The sequence below is a fragment of the Pestalotiopsis fici genome (genome assembly GCF_000516985.1).
Source record: "Pestalotiopsis fici W106-1 unplaced genomic scaffold PFICI_Scf_14, whole genome shotgun sequence".
NCBI lineage: Eukaryota > Fungi > Ascomycota > Sordariomycetes > Amphisphaeriales > Sporocadaceae > Pestalotiopsis > Pestalotiopsis fici.
Genome location: NW_006917104.1, coordinates 654241 through 671692, shown reverse-complemented (window position 1 = coordinate 671692; position 17452 = coordinate 654241). Strand labels below are relative to the sequence as shown.

At 49.6% G+C, this 17452-nt stretch overlaps 5 protein-coding genes across 5 annotated transcripts; 1 reads left to right on the top strand and 4 right to left on the bottom strand.

Moving 5' to 3' along the window:
• Window positions 1-373: 373 nt before the first annotated feature.
• PFICI_15042 (uncharacterized protein) lies at window positions 374-718 on the top strand (the record flags this gene model as incomplete). The annotated part of the gene is made up of 1 exon (XM_007843623.1): window positions 374-718. The coding sequence occupies one exon, from the start codon at window positions 374-376 to the stop codon at window positions 716-718; it is 345 nt and encodes a 114-aa protein (XP_007841814.1).
• Window positions 719-1255: 537 nt separating this feature from the next.
• Window positions 1256-2359, bottom strand: PFICI_15041 (uncharacterized protein; the record flags this gene model as incomplete). The annotated part of the gene is made up of 4 exons (XM_007843622.1): window positions 1256-1587; window positions 1744-1868; window positions 1979-2160; window positions 2249-2359. The coding sequence occupies 4 exons, from the start codon at window positions 2357-2359 to the stop codon at window positions 1256-1258; spliced, it is 750 nt and encodes a 249-aa protein (XP_007841813.1).
• A 1235-nt stretch (window positions 2360-3594) lies between these two features.
• Window positions 3595-4267, bottom strand: PFICI_15040 (uncharacterized protein; the record flags this gene model as incomplete). Its single annotated transcript, XM_007843621.1, has 2 exons — window positions 3595-4124; window positions 4183-4267. 2 exons carry the CDS (start codon window positions 4265-4267, stop codon window positions 3595-3597), a joined length of 615 nt encoding a protein of 204 aa, XP_007841812.1.
• Window positions 4268-7737: 3470 nt separating this feature from the next.
• Window positions 7738-9705, bottom strand: PFICI_15039 (uncharacterized protein; the record flags this gene model as incomplete). Its single annotated transcript, XM_007843620.1, has 5 exons — window positions 7738-7753; window positions 7795-8379; window positions 8573-8621; window positions 8683-9253; window positions 9607-9705. The coding sequence occupies 5 exons, from the start codon at window positions 9703-9705 to the stop codon at window positions 7738-7740; spliced, it is 1320 nt and encodes a 439-aa protein (XP_007841811.1).
• A 2497-nt stretch (window positions 9706-12202) lies between these two features.
• On the bottom strand, window positions 12203-17100 carry PFICI_15038 (uncharacterized protein; the record flags this gene model as incomplete). The annotated part of the gene is made up of 2 exons (XM_007843619.1): window positions 12203-12391; window positions 12454-17100. 2 exons carry the CDS (start codon window positions 17098-17100, stop codon window positions 12203-12205), a joined length of 4836 nt encoding a protein of 1611 aa, XP_007841810.1.
• Between the last annotated feature and the right edge of the window lie 352 nt (window positions 17101-17452).

The following is a 17452-nucleotide window of genomic DNA, read 5'->3' as shown; positions in this document are numbered from 1 at the left end:
AAAAGTCTAGTGGGCTGGGGACTTGGGATTCTGTGACAGAAAAGAATAAATGACTTTGAATGTGCAGAAGGTAAGCAACTGTATCACTTGGCATATTCGATCCTCATCTCTTTCTGTGTTCTATGTGTGTGTTTGTCAATCCTTTTGGTGGAAGTACTCCTACGTCAGCCACTACTCTCCTTATATTCGTGTTTGACACCTCGTTGCTATTAGCTGCAATGCATGCCTATGGCGTAGGTGTCCCTATTTCATTGTTTCACAAGCCTTACAGGTTGTTGATCTATCCATGAAGAAACAGGGCATGAAAAGCTGCTCACGGCACTGGGATTTTCACGCCAAAGCTGGCTCATTCGTATCCAGTAATATGGCCAATATGGATGATAGCCGGGATGAAGCCTGCCACAAGCCGGCCTGCATTCGCTGCCATGCGCACAAGGTGCGATGCACACGGCCGGCAAACAAGAAGCGCTGCAAGCGCTGCTACCGCGCAAATGTTGAATGCATCCCGCGGCCCTCTAAACGGGCCAGAGACGCCCGAGACAGTCCGTTTGACACCGAGATTAGCACTCCCGGACTTGACGAGGACCCTAGTCCCGCGGCCGTGGCCAAGCTCCCGGAGGATGCAAGTAGTAGTAGTTACACGCCAGATAACACGGCGCTGCATCTAGACTTTGACTTTTCCGTGGACATTATCGGTCACGCGAGCGAGTGTGGCTAGGAATCGGTTGATGCACTGTCAAATGGCTTCTTGTCGGGCGCTTTTCAACCGCCGCAGCTCAAGACGGCCTCCTCCTGGTCGCTATGTCCCAGGAACCGGGATAGGGCTAGGTGGCCAACGGGAGGAATTCAGTAGCAAAACAGATTTCTATGATACATTCTCGGGCGGTCCAACCCCGCATTCCTCTTTCTTGTCGGGACAACCACCCTTGCCAAGGTCCGGAGAGGGCAGCGAGGACACTCGAGACTGAACCACATGTGCAGCTTTACTCAACGCCGCACTTGACCAACACCACAACTGCATCGATGCGTTGGCGGACACGCTTGCCAAGGCTTTGTCATCCTCACATGATCTCTATCGGCCACTAAGCACAACAACAACAACAACAACATTGCAAAGCTCTCAGTCGTGTTAATTACCAATTCGCAGACTGTGCAGACTACCCATTGCACCCACCTCAAGGTATTGAGCAGAATGACTTGACCGGTAAAATCAATACTGCATAAGTAACTCAGAGCATATAGCTCACGCCGTTTCTCAAAGGCAATACTCGCGATAAGTAAAGTTATCAAACACGCTAACGACGAGCAACTCAAGCGCAGTATCTACGAGCGCCTGCAGGGATCCCAGGCTCGAGGTGTTGAGAATGTCGGGCGTGGTCTGGAAGGTGTAGCCCTGGCCGGCGAGTAAGCCCGTGGGCGTGCACGTCTTGAGCGTGAGTCCACTACCGATGCCGATCGCCGGTGTTGCGGCGTAGGAGCAGTTGTAGCTCTGACCCAGGGCGAGACGCTGCGGCTCGACGGGTCGGACGGTGACCGTGCAGGGAATGGGGATCACGGCGGCTGGCGTCCCAGCTCGGATCGTGCAGCCTTAGTATAAAAGAGTTAGCGTTTCTCCTGGTCCATGTTATGGTTAAGGGGGGTGACAGATAGCTCCCGCTGGGGGAGTGAGCCCTTCATACGAAAGAAACATGCGATATGTTAAGGTGACCATGAACAGATGAGAATCATTGCGAGCAGACTCACCGAACTGGAAGCTTTGAAGGCGGTACTGAGTTGTAGATCTTGAGCCAACGATGCGCGGCGCTTCCAGGAGAGCGGGCAGACCAATGCCGAGGCCCAACGAGCCCAAGATGCTGTTGAGAGAATTCCTGTGGCGGGGAATCTTTGGATCAGTATATTTCTCGGATACCTTGAGGGCCACGTCCGCAACAAGAAGCATGGAATACAAGAAACAGAGGGACAGAAAGAGACAACCTACTCAACAGAACTCAGAGTCCCAGCTGCGATGCGGGAGAGAGTGTAGAAGATCGTGTTGCCACCGCTCGTCGGCCCCGAAATTACACTGAATCTGGTGTAGTTGAGATCCATGTATGGGTTGAGCTGGGCAGAGGTCAAGCCGGTGTTGCCGTCATCGACGGGGAGGACAGTCAAGTCATTATACTAGTATCAATAATTCATTAGGCTCTCGAACGAAATAAAGCAGCGATGTCAGAAAGGTGCAGGAAGAAGTTTCTTGGGATTTTCATACGGTTGCCACTTTGTTGCCAGGCGTACAGGTCAAGGCCTGTCTCGGTTCAATGGCGGAGCTGGTGACGGCCTGAATCGCACATAGTGCAATGCCTGCAGTAGAGAATCTCATCTTGGTTCTAGTAGACTTGTTATTTCTGGAGGTCCTGAAAGCCCGTGTTTGTGAAAAGATGCAAGGAAGTGGGTGAATGCGTTGAAGGCTTTCTTCTCGATGTATTAGCAGAAAACGAGTGCTCTAAATAGCCCGGATTAATTCTGCCAAGCTTATAAAAATACAGAAACTCGATAAATTATGTCATGCTCGCATACAGATTGTTCCTGAGCAACAAATAAACTACCGAAAGCCATGATCGTCATCGGCGTCCTTATTTCCCCTCAATCTGCCGTGTTTTGCAATTGCCACGCGCTCGCATCCCTTGTGGCCGACAGTTACCGTCTTTCTCGTCTCACAGGTGCTGGTTCGACAAGTCATGATAACCCTCGATGCCATGTCTCAAACCTTTGTTCGGCTTGCCGTGTCTCGATTTAAAGCGGTTGCATCCGGCCGGCTTCTCTCGCGGGGCGGGTTACCATTAGGTCCGATTGGCAATGGAGACGTATTTGCGGCGTCTGTCTCAAGGCGGGATCCAACCGTACCATTATTCAAAAGTCTTGCCTCTTCACATGTTTTCTTTTTCCTGAAGCAATCACAACTCGTATTGGTCAATGATCCAAACACTTGTCATACTGATTAGTGGTTGGTTCTTAGATTCTAGACATGGCAATGCATTTACACTTAACGGAACATAGATCACAGCCAGCAGTCGAGTCGATCGATGATAAATGAAACAAGAGGCATCACTCAATGGATTCAATAGAAGCCGCCTTCGCTGCCAGTCATGTTCCCGTCGTAAGCCTCGCTTGGAAGGATCTACCCGAGTGGAAACTATAGCTAACTGATGAGTCCGCGCCCAAAGGATCAGCCACTCGAGCTCAGAAACACCAATTATCATGGCGGGTCTCCAAAGAGATGGTGGGTTAGAACCATACCTGGTTCGCCTACATCTCAGCTCGGCGCATCTTCATTCCACTGCAACGCTCTTTGAGTCTCGCCATGCAGCTACAGCATTCCTCCCGAGGCGTACAACCTGACGAGGCTCCGGAATACCTTAAGCGCTAAGCTCCAAAGGATCAGATTTGGATCATTGGGGGCTCTAGCAATCCGCTGCTTCTTTCCCCAGCAAGCCAACATCAGGTGCGTGGCGAAGTGTTCTTGGATGGTTTTATGTTTATCCAATGACAGGAAACCCAAGAAATTCCTGTGAAGAAAATAATTCCTGTCCAATCAAAATAGTGGGCTTGATCCTTTTACATGTCCTCGTATGGCGACACCACCACCACAACCACCAATATCAACAACATCAGCACCAGCGGTCCGAAATCGAATGGTGTCTCCAGCTTTGTCGCATCAACAGAGACACGCATCAAGTTAACTCCATCATTGTCTTTGAATACCACGACAATAACATCTCCGGAGATCTTAACAGTGGTGCTCTCTGCATGCCAAGTCGGCAAAGCTTTCGGCATCAGCGAGGGCTTTTTGGCGAACAGTTGGTTCATTGGGTAATCATGGTTGATTCCTTTCAGCTTTGAACGAATTGCGGCCTCATCTTCAAGCGTCATGTCGAGCAAGACACTGTGCTTGCTCCAGTTCTGCAGAAAACTCTTCAATGTAGCGCCGTTCTCGTCAATGTCGTGGCGCAAAGCTGCTTGAGCTAGCATTGGGGCCAGCAACGAAGGAATTGCTCCAGCGATCCGATCGGGCTGATCAGCGAAGCGAACGGCACCACTCGTGACGAAATGCAATCCGCCGTCGACAGACTTGACCTTGCGCATGTCTATATTCCAAGAGGTCAGTTATGATAGCTTGGCCGCTGAGGCGCATTGTGGTCTTACTTTCTGGGACGATGTCCCTGAGGTATTTCAGCTTGCTACAAGCCGGCTTGTCCCGGCAAACCCAGCGCTGGACATTGGTAGCCATTGTGTTGACGATCGTGTATCTTCTTGATCGCCAGTTGTTCTCTTCTGGTGTGCAGATGGAAAAATTGGATTGATTTGATGGTTTGTAAAGGTGGCTTTGTGAAGTCAAGCTGTCGCGTTGACAGTCTGAAAAAATAAATGTGTACGTTGCGTGGGGGAGATGAGAAAATAAATATGTACGCTGCGTGGGGGAGATTGATGCGCCATAGGTCCTTTGTCGAGCACCAGAAGTGCCAGCACCATCCCATAGTCACTAGACATTTTGTTGCTCTGAGCAACGAAATGGCTTCCCGCCCCAATCAAGGAGAACGGTACTGTTCCCCAGCACTGCGCAGAAGTCCAACTCGTCGCTGAGACCCCAAAGAGAGCCTCTTAAGGGTGACTAGACCTGGTATGAGGGAGAATACAGAATAAGAAGATACGTGCGTCGACCGGGGCAGCTGCGGTGCTCTTGTCGTTGGCACCGTCATTGGGACTGGACGGTGTGATTAAGGCTCTGATGCGATGCAGTTCTGTCAAGGGCACTGATAGACCTAGAATTCGGATGTCAGTCACGGGACAAACGTAGGAAAAGCTCTCGAAGGATGATCTTACCAACAGGCTCGTCTGAGAGACCGTCGGTTCAGTATTAGTCTCGTAGCATATGCCAGACTACCACAAACGCTAAGAGCAGCACGCACGATACACTCAAACAACTGGATGCCTCCAGTCTGCTCATATCGACTGTTTCTCACATCTGATTATCGCCGTCGCAGCCCTTGTATATCACTGCGACACCCTCACCCGTCACCTCAAATCTAAAGACCACATGAAGCTTGTCCCGGTCGGTACGAGGAGCCCTCGTAAGCCTTCTGCGTACCCGATTGAGAACAATGCTCGGCCTCCTGGCTACATGGTCGCCAGTCTAGCTCGACTGACGTATGGAATCGACTACTTTGCGGCTCAGATGCTCTTTGCGCTGGGGCCAAGCGAAACCCACTGGCTCAAAGCCATGGCAACGCCTTTCCGAAATGGTGCCCAGTTCTACAGCATGGTCCAAGATGTTTCACCAGACCGTAGTGATATCCTCCTTGAAGAAGATCCGGGCAAAGAGATGAGAGAGGGACGGCCAGATCTGCTGGATAGAGACAACGTAGCCGTCTCATGGTCGCCTAGGCGAAAAGGGGACATGATTTGCCAAGATTGCTCGTGGTTCTGTTTTCTTATGGAGCGCGCGTCGTACATAGGTATCACTCAAACCTCTGGCGAACCTCTGGCAATGGCGCGGAGTGCTACGCGATGTGGTATAAAAATGCTTATACCTAACCAAATCCGTACTTGCGAACATAGGAAACGTAGTCTGATACAAATCTCTGTTGGTAAATGGCAAGTATATTCGTGATATAATCCATTTCGTCTGTATTAATTAGGATAGATAGTAAGTTAGAGGGATTGGTACCTGTATTGAGAAAACAGCTGAGGCCTGAAGAAATAGGATCAACTACACACCAATCTGTGTACTCTGACAGTCAAAAGAGGAACCTGCTATACAAACGCGAAGACGGTCCACCGGCCTCCAACCATCGCCAACTCAGATCCTTTGCCGACGGCCGTGCCATCCGGCAACCTCAAATGAACTGACAATATGCATGATGATGACCCGGCTACTAGTGTGTAGTGCCACTTTTAATCCGCTTGAACTTGTAGGTATATTGGCTCACTGTCTCTTGACCTTGTCACCTTCCTTCTTGAGTATATGGGAGACTGTGATCGGGTACCGTAGGAGTAAAACCGTAATGAATTTGCGTGTATTGACCATGGCGTATCGGGAGGTGGTGAGAGTCTGTGCAATTGAGATAAAGTGTTTTCTGGGAATGAAGTCGTCTTCAAGACAACTTGTTCTGATTAGTCACGCTGAACCCGTCGAGTGTGAAATCTAGTCTCTACTCGCAAGAACAGGAGTGACACTCTGACCAATACCATGTTGTGGCTGGGATCTTCTACTAACCTCGCCGCTTAATAGGTAATGTTCACCATTCTGTCATACTATGCTGACATCCTGGAGATGACGAGAGCTGTCGATCGGGCGAAAACCTGACAAGGTCAAGAAATTGCCAATGGATATGGAGTGCAAGAAATATGCGTCCAAAAAATGTATAGGCAGAGGGATAAGAGAGTAAAGTCGCCTGAGCCATGGTTTGAAGGGGGAGAGGATGAAGAGCAAAGAGCTGGGGAATGAAGTCTGAACCAATCATAAGAAACTTGAATATCTCACAACATGTTGTCTTTATACGCTCCAATATTTACATTACTCATTCTCATATCTTTGCAAAAGGGTGGTGACAATGGCTCTCTCGAGGCTGGCATTAAGTGAAAGCTAATTTATTCAGCCCTGAACCAAAATCGAAAATGCCTACCGGCCCTGACGATCCTCTTTGATTTAACACATTACTAGCCTTAACATCTTCGTTTCCTCTGCACTGTTGTCTAATGGTCCAATATCGCCTTTGGACCATGGTTGATTGACTAAAGTTCCAAAGCTTCAGAGCTTGATTTCCATATACATTACTCTCAAAATGGGAAATACATGGAAACAAAATTTCCCGAATGTGGCGACTAGATGTTCAGCACGTGGCGGCGCGGACTTCAAAGGATTCACTGCCTACCGCCAGTGGCAGTGTAACAAGATTCCAGCGACGGCCACGCCTCGGCCATCGACGAGCTGCCATATGACAACTCTATTCTGCCGTAGTATAACTCTATTTGGGTTGTATATGAACACCATTTTACTGGTCAAATTTCCCATGTTTCCGTCGTAAGCCTTGCTTGGATGGATACACCCGAGTGGAAACTATGGTTAACCGATGAGTCTGCGCCCAAAGGATCAGACACTCGAGCTCAGAAACGCCAATTATCATGGCAGGTCCGACCAACCAGTATACTTCAATTCGTTCAAGGTGCACGCTGATTTGGGTGGCCCCGGCTCATCCCCAGGGGTCCCCATACATCTATCTGAACACCGTGGTGTCTTTTTTCCCCTCTCTCTCTATAAACTTTGAATATGTATTCGCAATGGCACACGTTTGATCTCGTCATTTTAAGTTTTATTTACTTTCTACTCTCCCCTCTTCTCTCGATAGCCGCCTAGAATAAAGAAGCATCTCTCATCAACTCTTTTCTAATAGAAACCTCGACGACCGTACAAGCATCGCCACACCACAACCCAGAACATAAATACAAAATAACAAGCCAGATACCATCAGAGTAAGTATGAAAGCGCCAAGAGTCGTAACATTAATTACGTTTCGTAAAAAGTTGCCCGCTCTATGTCCTGCAAAGTCCAGTCCAAATATAATTATTGCAGTGGGCATTAGTATGTATAGAAAGTGCAAACAGCACCCAAGCAAAAGCAACAGAAGCTTCTTCCCGTGAGATGAACGTTGGGTGTATCCATCCAAAAGCAAGCCTGCCACGATGATTGCCATACAGGCACTAGGGAAGCCCAAAACTAAGTACACCAGCCAGCCAGATTCGATCCAGAATACAGACAATGGCATCCACTGCGGAAGAAATAGACTGTCAAAGCTGGTGAACAGGAAGGCGGCAATAATGAATATAATCATCGCGAGGAATGTCGAAGCAATCAGAGGCTGCAGCCATGTTGAATTGGGAAAGTGATATCTCTCGGAACGACCTGTCATCATGTTGTTTTGGCGGTTTGTGTTTGTCGTACCCATTTGCATTTCTCGGTATTCATGCGTAGGTAGTCCTCCCGTGAGGATAGGGTGTCTGTCCAAGGGCCACTCCTCAATTCTCTCCGGATCCCCCGTATTGGAACTCTGTGGTGCTGCATCGGTCGTTCTTTGATTAGGGTCTGACGTTTGCAGATCATCAGTAATGACCCTCTTGTCCACGGCATATTCAACAAATTTCCAGATCATAGAAGAGATAGGTGCGGCAAGAAGAAGTACAGCCACTAGCTGGCCAAATGTCCAGACATTGACGTCTCCACTTGAATCCTCCGCGCCTATCAAGTGGACAGCGTCAGCTTGTGTGCTATTTCCGCCTGCCGTGGTGTCTCCAGCAATGTAAGATATCCCAGCAATTCTGTCACTTTGGTCGGTTGTCAGGACACTGTGAAACTTCAAGGTAGCCCATATAAGCATAGCAAGAAGGAAAATAATCTTGTAGTCTAACATCAGCTATTTTGTTCATATCATATTGACGGCTGACTCACTTCCAATAGCATTGAAGTAACAAAACCAACCAGAAAACGAAGTGTAAGAAAAAGACCGAGTAATGGTACGACTACGAGTTCCAACCAAACCTTGCACCATAAAGATACATGGTTTCGTGGTAAAGTAGCGGATCCATTGCTGTCAAAAATTCGAAGTATGTATAATTCGAGATTGGTCAGCGCTTTTCTAAGAAATCTACTCGGACGTTGTCGGAAATTTCTGTTCACCACGGATGAAAGCTGTTGAGATAGCTTCACACAACGGGTGATGAAGCCAAAATGAAGCAAGACAACTGTCACGATCATTGTCTGCATGGCGTTCGTGTCCATGAGGGAAGGCGAAATCACGACATTATCCCAACCAGGATAAAGGCTTCGAAAGTGGTCGTACGACGAGTACCATAGGTTCTGACCAGTCTTGATGTCGAAGTAACAGAATGCTGGAGATTGTGGCCACGAGGCACCATTAATAATTATATAACTTGTCCAGTCGAAGAAACCAGTGGGCACCAATGCGGCAGTGAGTAAAGCAAGGACGAGAAACATGAGTGAAACTCGCACCACTTTCATCCTTGGCCGGCGGAAGAAGTAACCTCGGAGAACACTAAGGCCAGCGAGATGGGTGATTGCACAAAACCAAGCCAGTAAGACGACCAGATACCAGAGGTAAGCAGTCAACGGTGCGGAGGAAGATGGGCTCGCCATTATGTAGGCGCTAACGAGAAGAGCGAAAGCCGTTAGTATTTGGATATCGCACATATTCAAAATGCACTAAACAATGGTTAGTACAAATCGTTGCAAGCAAAGTATACAACAATTCGAAAGCAGCTTGCCTCTTCAAAAATGCGTTCCACGCGAACCGATTTCTTGTCGATTCTACACAACCTACAGATCAGGGCGAGAGATTGGACGTCAACTTGGTTTGCATAACAATGTAATTGTGTTAACCCATGGCTCCTGCCATCGCCCAATCTACCTTGACTTTGTACAGGGTCATACGCAAGTATGTAATTGCAAAGTAGGAGGAAAAAGGCGAGATATGCAGTGCCAATAAAGTTGGATATGACCTGGAGGAAGCCAAAACTCAGCACCTGCCTTCCAAGCCTTTAATCAAAGATACTTACGCCAGGCCCGGTGATATCTGGGTTGCGTTTCGGCTTGATTAATGCGTACCAATCAAGAGCATCACGTGAGCAGTTGTTGTTATAGTCGAAGCTATCCATTTCGTAGTAGGTTTCGGCCCAACATTGATCGACGATGTTGTGGCCGCCAACAAAAGAAGGAATGATCGGGGTATAAAAGCGTATTGCAATCACGCAGCACACATCAAAACAACCTTTATGACTGAGGCTCGGGGGTGGTTTCTCATGGCCGTACAATTAAGATTATCAAATTCATGGTAGCAGTCCACGTTTCATAGCATGCGCAAACAAAAACGTCTAAGCGCGAACACGCCAGCCTAACAAAACGAGGTAAGCGGTCATCATATGCCTGTGGTGGGCACTCATGTGTAAGGGTGCGTGTGCATGTATTAATTTCGGGTATGTTTCGCTACGCGCTTGTATGTACAAATTCTATGCATTGCAAAGGGCTGTGGAAGCCGTCCAATGAGCACTGCAACAATGGCTCTTGTTCCCAGACGTTTGTGGGGGATTCATACAACTCAAATGTGTAATATGTTGTCGCAAGGGCAGGGGTTGTCCACCTATCTGACCGGCATGCAATGAACTTTTTGACAAGTCCAAGGTACCGACCATTAATGGCCATATTACTCCGCATGGGGCTATTAGGGCTACTCGTCATACGGAGAACTGGTAGATAATATGCAACCCTTCTCTTTTGTTTATTGACTATGGAAGGACCGCTAGTCTCGGATGTTCTTTTCTGCTCTTTTCTGTATATCGCTTGTACCTCCTTAGGTCATAGCATTGTGTATAATCGTCTTTTTCTGCATCGCATGGTCATGATGATGCCCATGACCCATGCTTGAGCAGCACCCTTTTTCCACTTTCCACCCTACATATGTAGTCGATACAATTAAATTGAACCAATCAGAAGCCGTAGAATTTCCCATCCACTCTTTTCCAGTGACCCCTACAGATCCCAGTACTTCTACTTGGCGAGAATCTGCCGCCCAGCTTCTATGTGTGTAACACTCACCTCTCTTGCAGAACAGGAATGACTTGCGGCAACGTCGTTCCGATCGATCAGCACAGAATATCTTGAGACACATGAATGCATGAAGATGATTATCTAAGTAGATGCGAACCGCGAGAATCCTACCGGGGTATAGATGATGGTATACAGGCATAACATTTAGAGTCGCCGTCGCTGAATGCAGTCTTTGTATTTCCTTCGTTTTTGGAATGAAGATGAATTCTAATTTTGTTGATATATAATTTTCGTTAAGACCGAGGCGCGGCCTGGTTAGGGTTGACATAGATAGGGGACAACGCGAATTGGGTGATACGACTGGAAGGGTTACGGAGTCTGTTTATTCACACTTTATTTTCGTAGATGTAGACCATCTTCAATTTTACTCCTCATTTTGGATACTGGTCTTACCACAGCCATCACCTTGAAATTTCACAACACCAGAACGAACAGACAATGCTGCGTCTATTCCAATTTAAACCGCCCCGCTCAGATACAGAACAAGTTAGGCCGTGTGACTTACGAGTAATTTCTTTTGTTACTATACATAACATGAACTTCTCGTATACTTGCCTCGTGGATCTACGTGCCGATTGTGATCAAAGGAGCGTCTGAAGCAGTGCTACACCAGTGCAACGTATTCCCAACCTGACAACACAACCTGTTCCATCGAGATCGGGTTTGGATCAGAAACAACAAGAGGAGAAGAGCAAAATTATCAATAGAGGGGCTGAGAATAGAAATGGAATTAGAAGCAAACTTCGGGAAACCAAACGAAAATCTTGGGGAGGGCGGACTAAGCCAGAGAGAGAGAGCTAGAGTTACCAAAATTATAGGTCGGAGCGGCATGACACTACACCGCTGAGACCATGTGGCTCGTGGGTTGTTGAAGACGGACATAGTATTATTCAAGGCAGAAGTGGTCCGGGTTCATAGATTACCTACGTATTGCCAGAATTTCAAGCTCGGAATGCTCATGACAATGGCACAAAAGGGTAGAACTGGCCTGTCAATATGGTCTGACGAAACAAGCTTGCATTATGAACGTTACTTGGGTCTATCTTGCACAAGTGATCTGCTCCTCGAAGAGGTACAAACCAAGACCATGTCCACGTCCACGCAATGCGATATCATTCTTCCCCCTAGACCTTTTCTCACCAAAACCACCAAGCCCTTTTGTAGGCGAGGGGTTCTGGCTATGAAACCAAATTACATGTACGTCGCTCCTCCATGCAGATAGTACCACTACTAGCTGTGAAGACCGAAATATGTGTGCAATGACCGTAACACCAGGGTATTCCTCAAATATGATACGGAGAGCCGTACGGAAATTCGTCCCGTCGTAGTCGTCATGATACCAGCGTCAAGTCTTGATAGAATCGAACACCCCAGGGTTTGCTGTAGTAACAACCAAAGGTATCATAGGCAGTCTCTCCAACAAGAGTTCGTTAAATGAACTTGCCAAGTTGATGATATGTACGTGGGTGCGCGCACCAATGAACATGTGGGGAGACTGCATAATTGTACATCAATCTATACACAATCACCACAATTGGAGATGTGGTTTTAGTAGTCGGGTAGCTTGGGACGGCTTGCCACGGCAATGATACTCCTAGCATTGCTGACGGTAGTCGAAATGTGGTGCAAGATAGGGTCACCACCGGGAAGCTGAATGCTAACGCGACCGTAAAGCGTCTCCATCTGACTGATGAAGGCTCCCAAAATGTTCGGGACGACCTCGTGGACTTGGCTATCCTGTAAGGCGAAGAGTGGTCAGTAGGCATTTTCACAGCTTCGGATGCGACAATAAAACTTACAATATTTGGCAGACTGTCGCTGAGACCTCCAACAATAGATGACATCCACATGATCTTCTCGCGCAGATGGCGGCTGTTGAGATCGCGGGAAAGCTCGGCAATAACGGCAAGACCCACGAGAGGAGAAACGTTGCGCACCATGCGAGGATCGAGCTTTGAGAAGAGATGGTTGAAGATCTCATCCTTGCGGTCCGATTGCAGCCATCTCACCAGGGCACCCTCGAGCTCTCCGCTGTCAACCTGGTTCGCAAGATCGGCAAGCTTCCGATCCAAGGACGGCTCCTTGGACGGGTCCGTGTCGTGTACAACCATTTGGTTTCCAGAGTGAGCCAGAGGGCTGCCATAGGTAGGCTGTCGTGACGAAGCTTGGCTTCCACCAAAGCTGGACTGTGGTTGAATGTGAGGCTGTTGAGGATATGCGCCTTGTCTGTGGCTGTGGCTGTGACTACGGGAGTGAGCCTGAGATTGGCGACGCTCGCGGAGAGCCTCTTCTTGAGACTTTTCGTAGCGAGACTGGAATTCAACCTGGTTTCTAGACATGGTGTTTACCATCTCAGACAGCCGAGTAACCATTGTGGTCAATTGATCAATCTTGTTGCTATCAGCACGAATCTTCTGCTCCAATTCTTCAATTTGGGTAGCCGCATGCTTTTGAATGTCGAGAATCATTTTATCTGCGGCAGCAACAGCCATGTTACTGAAAGCAGGAATGATAGACTCATGCAACGTTTGCTGGAAGGACTTGTTGATATCCTTCTCCAAGCCATCAGACACCTGCTTCGAAATCGCTCGGGTCAATTCAGGCTTCTGAAGCGCCAGGCCAACGGAGTTCGGCAGCAGTTTCTGCATCTGATTCTGAATAGCGTGAGAGACACGTCCGCCAATCTTGGCATCAAGCTGATCGGAAACCGTGCGACTGATCTGTTCCGCCACAGTCTGTCGCAAAGTTTCTTCCAAAGCAGGCACCACTCTTTGGTTGACCTGATCTGAAATCGTGGCAGTCAAGACACGCTGAACGTTGTTGTCCAGCGCAGAAGAAACAACGTCAAGCAGATTTTGCTGGCTCTTCTTGAATGCAACATCGCGGCCGCGAAGCTCGCTGTCAACCTTTTGGCGGTTCTCTCTCATGGCCTGCTCAATCGCGTTGGCAACAGTTGTCTCGACTTGTTTGACCGCGGCTTGAAGGGATTCGGCAGACATGGAAGGGTGCGCGGCTGCGGGTGCAGGCTTTGTCTCTGCATTCTTCTGGGAGGGCTGCGAAGCACCGGCCTCTGCAAGCGCTCTCTCAGCAGCTGCGGCAGCTGCCTTGTCCTTCTTCTTACGGGATCGGCGTTCTGCTTTCTCTGTATTCATGGGCGTAGCAGGAAGTTCGGCTGTCTTTCGCTCATTCTGAGCCCCCGAGCCTTCATCGGCGGTCTTACGCGCCACATCCTCGCCAGAAGTAGGTTGCATGTTCTCCTTGTCCTTGGCGGAGCGACCTGCAGAGCGAATGGGCAGGGTGGAAACATCTTCAGCGGGCTGAACCTCAGCAGGCTGGATGCTGGGAAGCTCCTTCAGCTTGCTAATCTTCACAACACCTGTATCCAAAGCATCGACGGGTGCAACAACCTTGTTATCCTTGGTCCAACCCAGTTCATGTTGCTTAACACAGATACCGGATACACCCTTGGAGTGCATCGCATACAACTCAAACAACGTCTGTTCATCGGCGTCTTCAGAGTTTGCGGCAGAGTGCCCCAGCATGTCCAAGCTGCGAATCACACCCTTGTTACCGAAAGAATATTCGCGTACACCACTAATAACCGCAGTACTATCGGGTTCGGGAATAGACGAATCCTTGGCAACAAGTTTTTGAATGAAGTCGACTTGTGACAGACCCTTAATCTGGTACTTGGGAGCCGATAAGTGGAGGAAGTAGATGGAGTTTCGTGTGGGATGTCCGACCACGATCATACCGGTAGGCGGATGATACATCACACTGCAAACCGCGTCGCTCTCCTTCGAATGAGGCAGGTTGAACTCCTGCACCGGCTTGCCGAGGGCAAGGTCCCAGAGCTGCAAGGTGTGGTTCTGCTTCATACCCACAATCATGTACCTCAAGGCACAACGTTTCTGGTACGGCCGTTGCTTATCCAGCAGTAGAACAGACGTTGGCCAGGCCTTCTCATTCTCTGGAGTAGTAGTGAGAGTCATTAGGGGCTCCTTTACTTCGAGGAAAGTCTGCGCAGGCGTTGGGAATCTGGGATCCGAATTCTCATCGGCAGCCGTCAAGTCTCGAACATCCCAAAACTTGACGCGGCCCGACTTGTCGAGGGACACAATAGTTGTATCGTCTTGACTGAAGGTGAAGTCCTTACCGGCCTTACCAGTGTTGATCCTCAACGAGCACTGTTTCGAGAGCTTTTCGGTATCAACGTAACGATCGTGGCCGGGCTTGAAGAGATTGTGTTGCATGATGTAGGACGGCCAGATGATGCTAATCGTCTTGCCACGGCCAACAGCAAAGTACTCTGGATGAGCCGAGGAGGTCCTGGCGCGTGTCTTCAGAACACCACCGGGGGCATCACCTTCCTGAGCACTGACAGGCGGGAGAGCAAATCCATATTGCTCGGGATGCGCATCATCCAAGTAATCCTTGTCTCCATTCTTGATCATGGTATAATATACCGTACCACTGATGCCGGTACCAATGATGGACTCCTTGTGGGCAGAGTTGAGGTCGGCGGGAGTGGAAGACACGGAGACGTTGAAGATGCGGTCCTTTGTGTCGGTAAAGAGCTTGGCATCCCGGCCGTCATCCTGACGAATGACACGGAGACCGCCAGCCTTGGACATTCCATAAATGATGTACGTCTGTGTTGCAGAAACGAGATTACGATCGATTTGATCAAACTCTTTCTTCACACGGGCGATATCCAGAATGACCTCATCCCGGAACTGCGGCCGAGGCTCGTCATTGTCTTGCAGACTGATGGAGATCCAAGGCTTCATTGGGAAGTTGTAGACCTTAACTGGAGACGAAATCTCCTCAATGACGACAATCTCATCAGCTTCGGCGCTCTCCCAGCTATCGGCGATGGGCTGATCGTTGGCGGCCTCATCGATGATATCGTGAACAGCTCGTGCAAGCTCCGGCGGGAGAGTATCCTCGAGAACACCAGCATTCTTGGGCTTTTCCAGCTCCTGTTGAAGATCGCGGGCGATGATGCCTTTGGCGCGCTCGAATGTTTCATCGTCGTCGCTCTTGGCTGCCATCATATCTCCCAGCTCGCGCTCCATCCTAGCCTGTGTCTCCTCGTGCTCGGCGCGAGCCAAAGCCTCTTGTGCCTCTTCGTCGGCAACTCCGGCAAGGTTCTCAATAGCGGCCGAGACCGTTTCCTTCTGGGTATCAAGCGAATCGTTGTGATGGGCACGCGACGACTTGCTAGTATGTTCCGAAGCCATTGCGGAGCTCTCGTGAGCATGGTGCTTTGATTCGGAACCGCCAGGTGAAGAAGTAGCACTGGGGGCCTTCTTGAGAATCTGGAAACTGGGTGGAAGAGCACCGGAGCCAATATGACTTGATGTAACAGATTTGGGGGTTCTGTTATGGGGAGAGGGTACATCGATGAGGTCATCGAATGGGTCCTTGTAATCGAACATGGTCTTTCGGGCCATGCCGTTCTGCGAAGCAGGCGAAGCGTAGTCGGTCTTGCTCGGAGGCGACGAGGCGGGATTCTGATGGCCTAGGAAGGGGAAACTCATAGGCGTAGCATTGTCGGACTGAGGCAGCGGCACAACCTGAGCGGCTACCTCATCCGGAGATTCGCTTCCCTGCAGATCTCTTGTCAAGTCGCGGGATGAGCCGTGAGTAGTGGAGGGTGGCGTCAGCGCAGCAGGCTGAGAAGACTCGGTGGTCGAGGGCTGGTCCGTTTGGGAAGGCTTCTTGCGCTGCAGCAGGTTGAGGAGATAGGCCTGCGTGTCGTCCGTAGGGCCGGGGGCAGAATTCCACTTGTTTGCCGCGTGCGTTGGCTGTCCTTCCTGTCTCGACGATTCATGGTGAGCGTCACCCTTCATGAGCGACGCCAGAAATCCTTGAGGGTCGGCCGGCATCGGAACGGGGGCATGCAAGGTCGGAATATGGGCCTGAGGCAGGTGACCAGCGGCGTCGTAATCGATGGAGGGGGGACCGGGAGCCGCAGTCTGCGAGGTTCGCAACGAGTGAATTGAGGACTGTGAGCTACCTCCGCCAGTAGCGCCGCCGTTCTCGCCACCGTTCTTGTACTTGAGAAGACTCAGCAGGTTGACTGTCTGCTCAGGCTGATTACCAGAAGGAGGGAGAGTGCCAATTGGACCAAGATTCAGGCCGGGAGGGCCGTGAGAATGCGAAAAATGGTTCATTGGAGGAGTGGGTGCAGCTGGGAGTGCAAAATCTTCCGATCCTGCCATGAGAGGTGATTCTTGGCCCGAGTGGTGACCAGGAGCGCCAGAACCATAGTAGTCGCCATGGGACTGAGCAGCCTGGTTCAGGGTTGCGAAACGGGAGAGAGGATTGTTGTGGGAAGTGGCATCGTCGCCCGAGCTGCCGGTGCTGCGTCCTTGTTGCAGGCGCGCAAGCATATCACGCAGATGGTCATTTTGACCGGCGGACCCGTTGTAGCTCGCCATGGTGGTAATTGACGGTGGCAGGAGCGAGCTACGGGTGCAGCAGCTAGAGCTTGGTAAACTCTAACGAGATGCTGCAATGGCGGGAAGAAACGTCGCCTCGAGTGAAGCACGTCAGTCCGAAATTGAGTTCTGGGGGATGATTGGTATGTATGCTGGGACGAAGCAAAATTGCTTCCAGTAGCTTGGTGTTTGTGTTTTCAGAGTCGGGATGGAATTAAATCAAACGTGGAGGATGGAAAATGGGTCAATGTGGTGCAGGTAGCTTGGGCTTGGCCTGGGAGGTACGCGAGTGGCTGAACTTTTTTTTCTTTTTTGGATTTTTTTTTTTCTTGGATCTGGTTTCCTTTGGAGC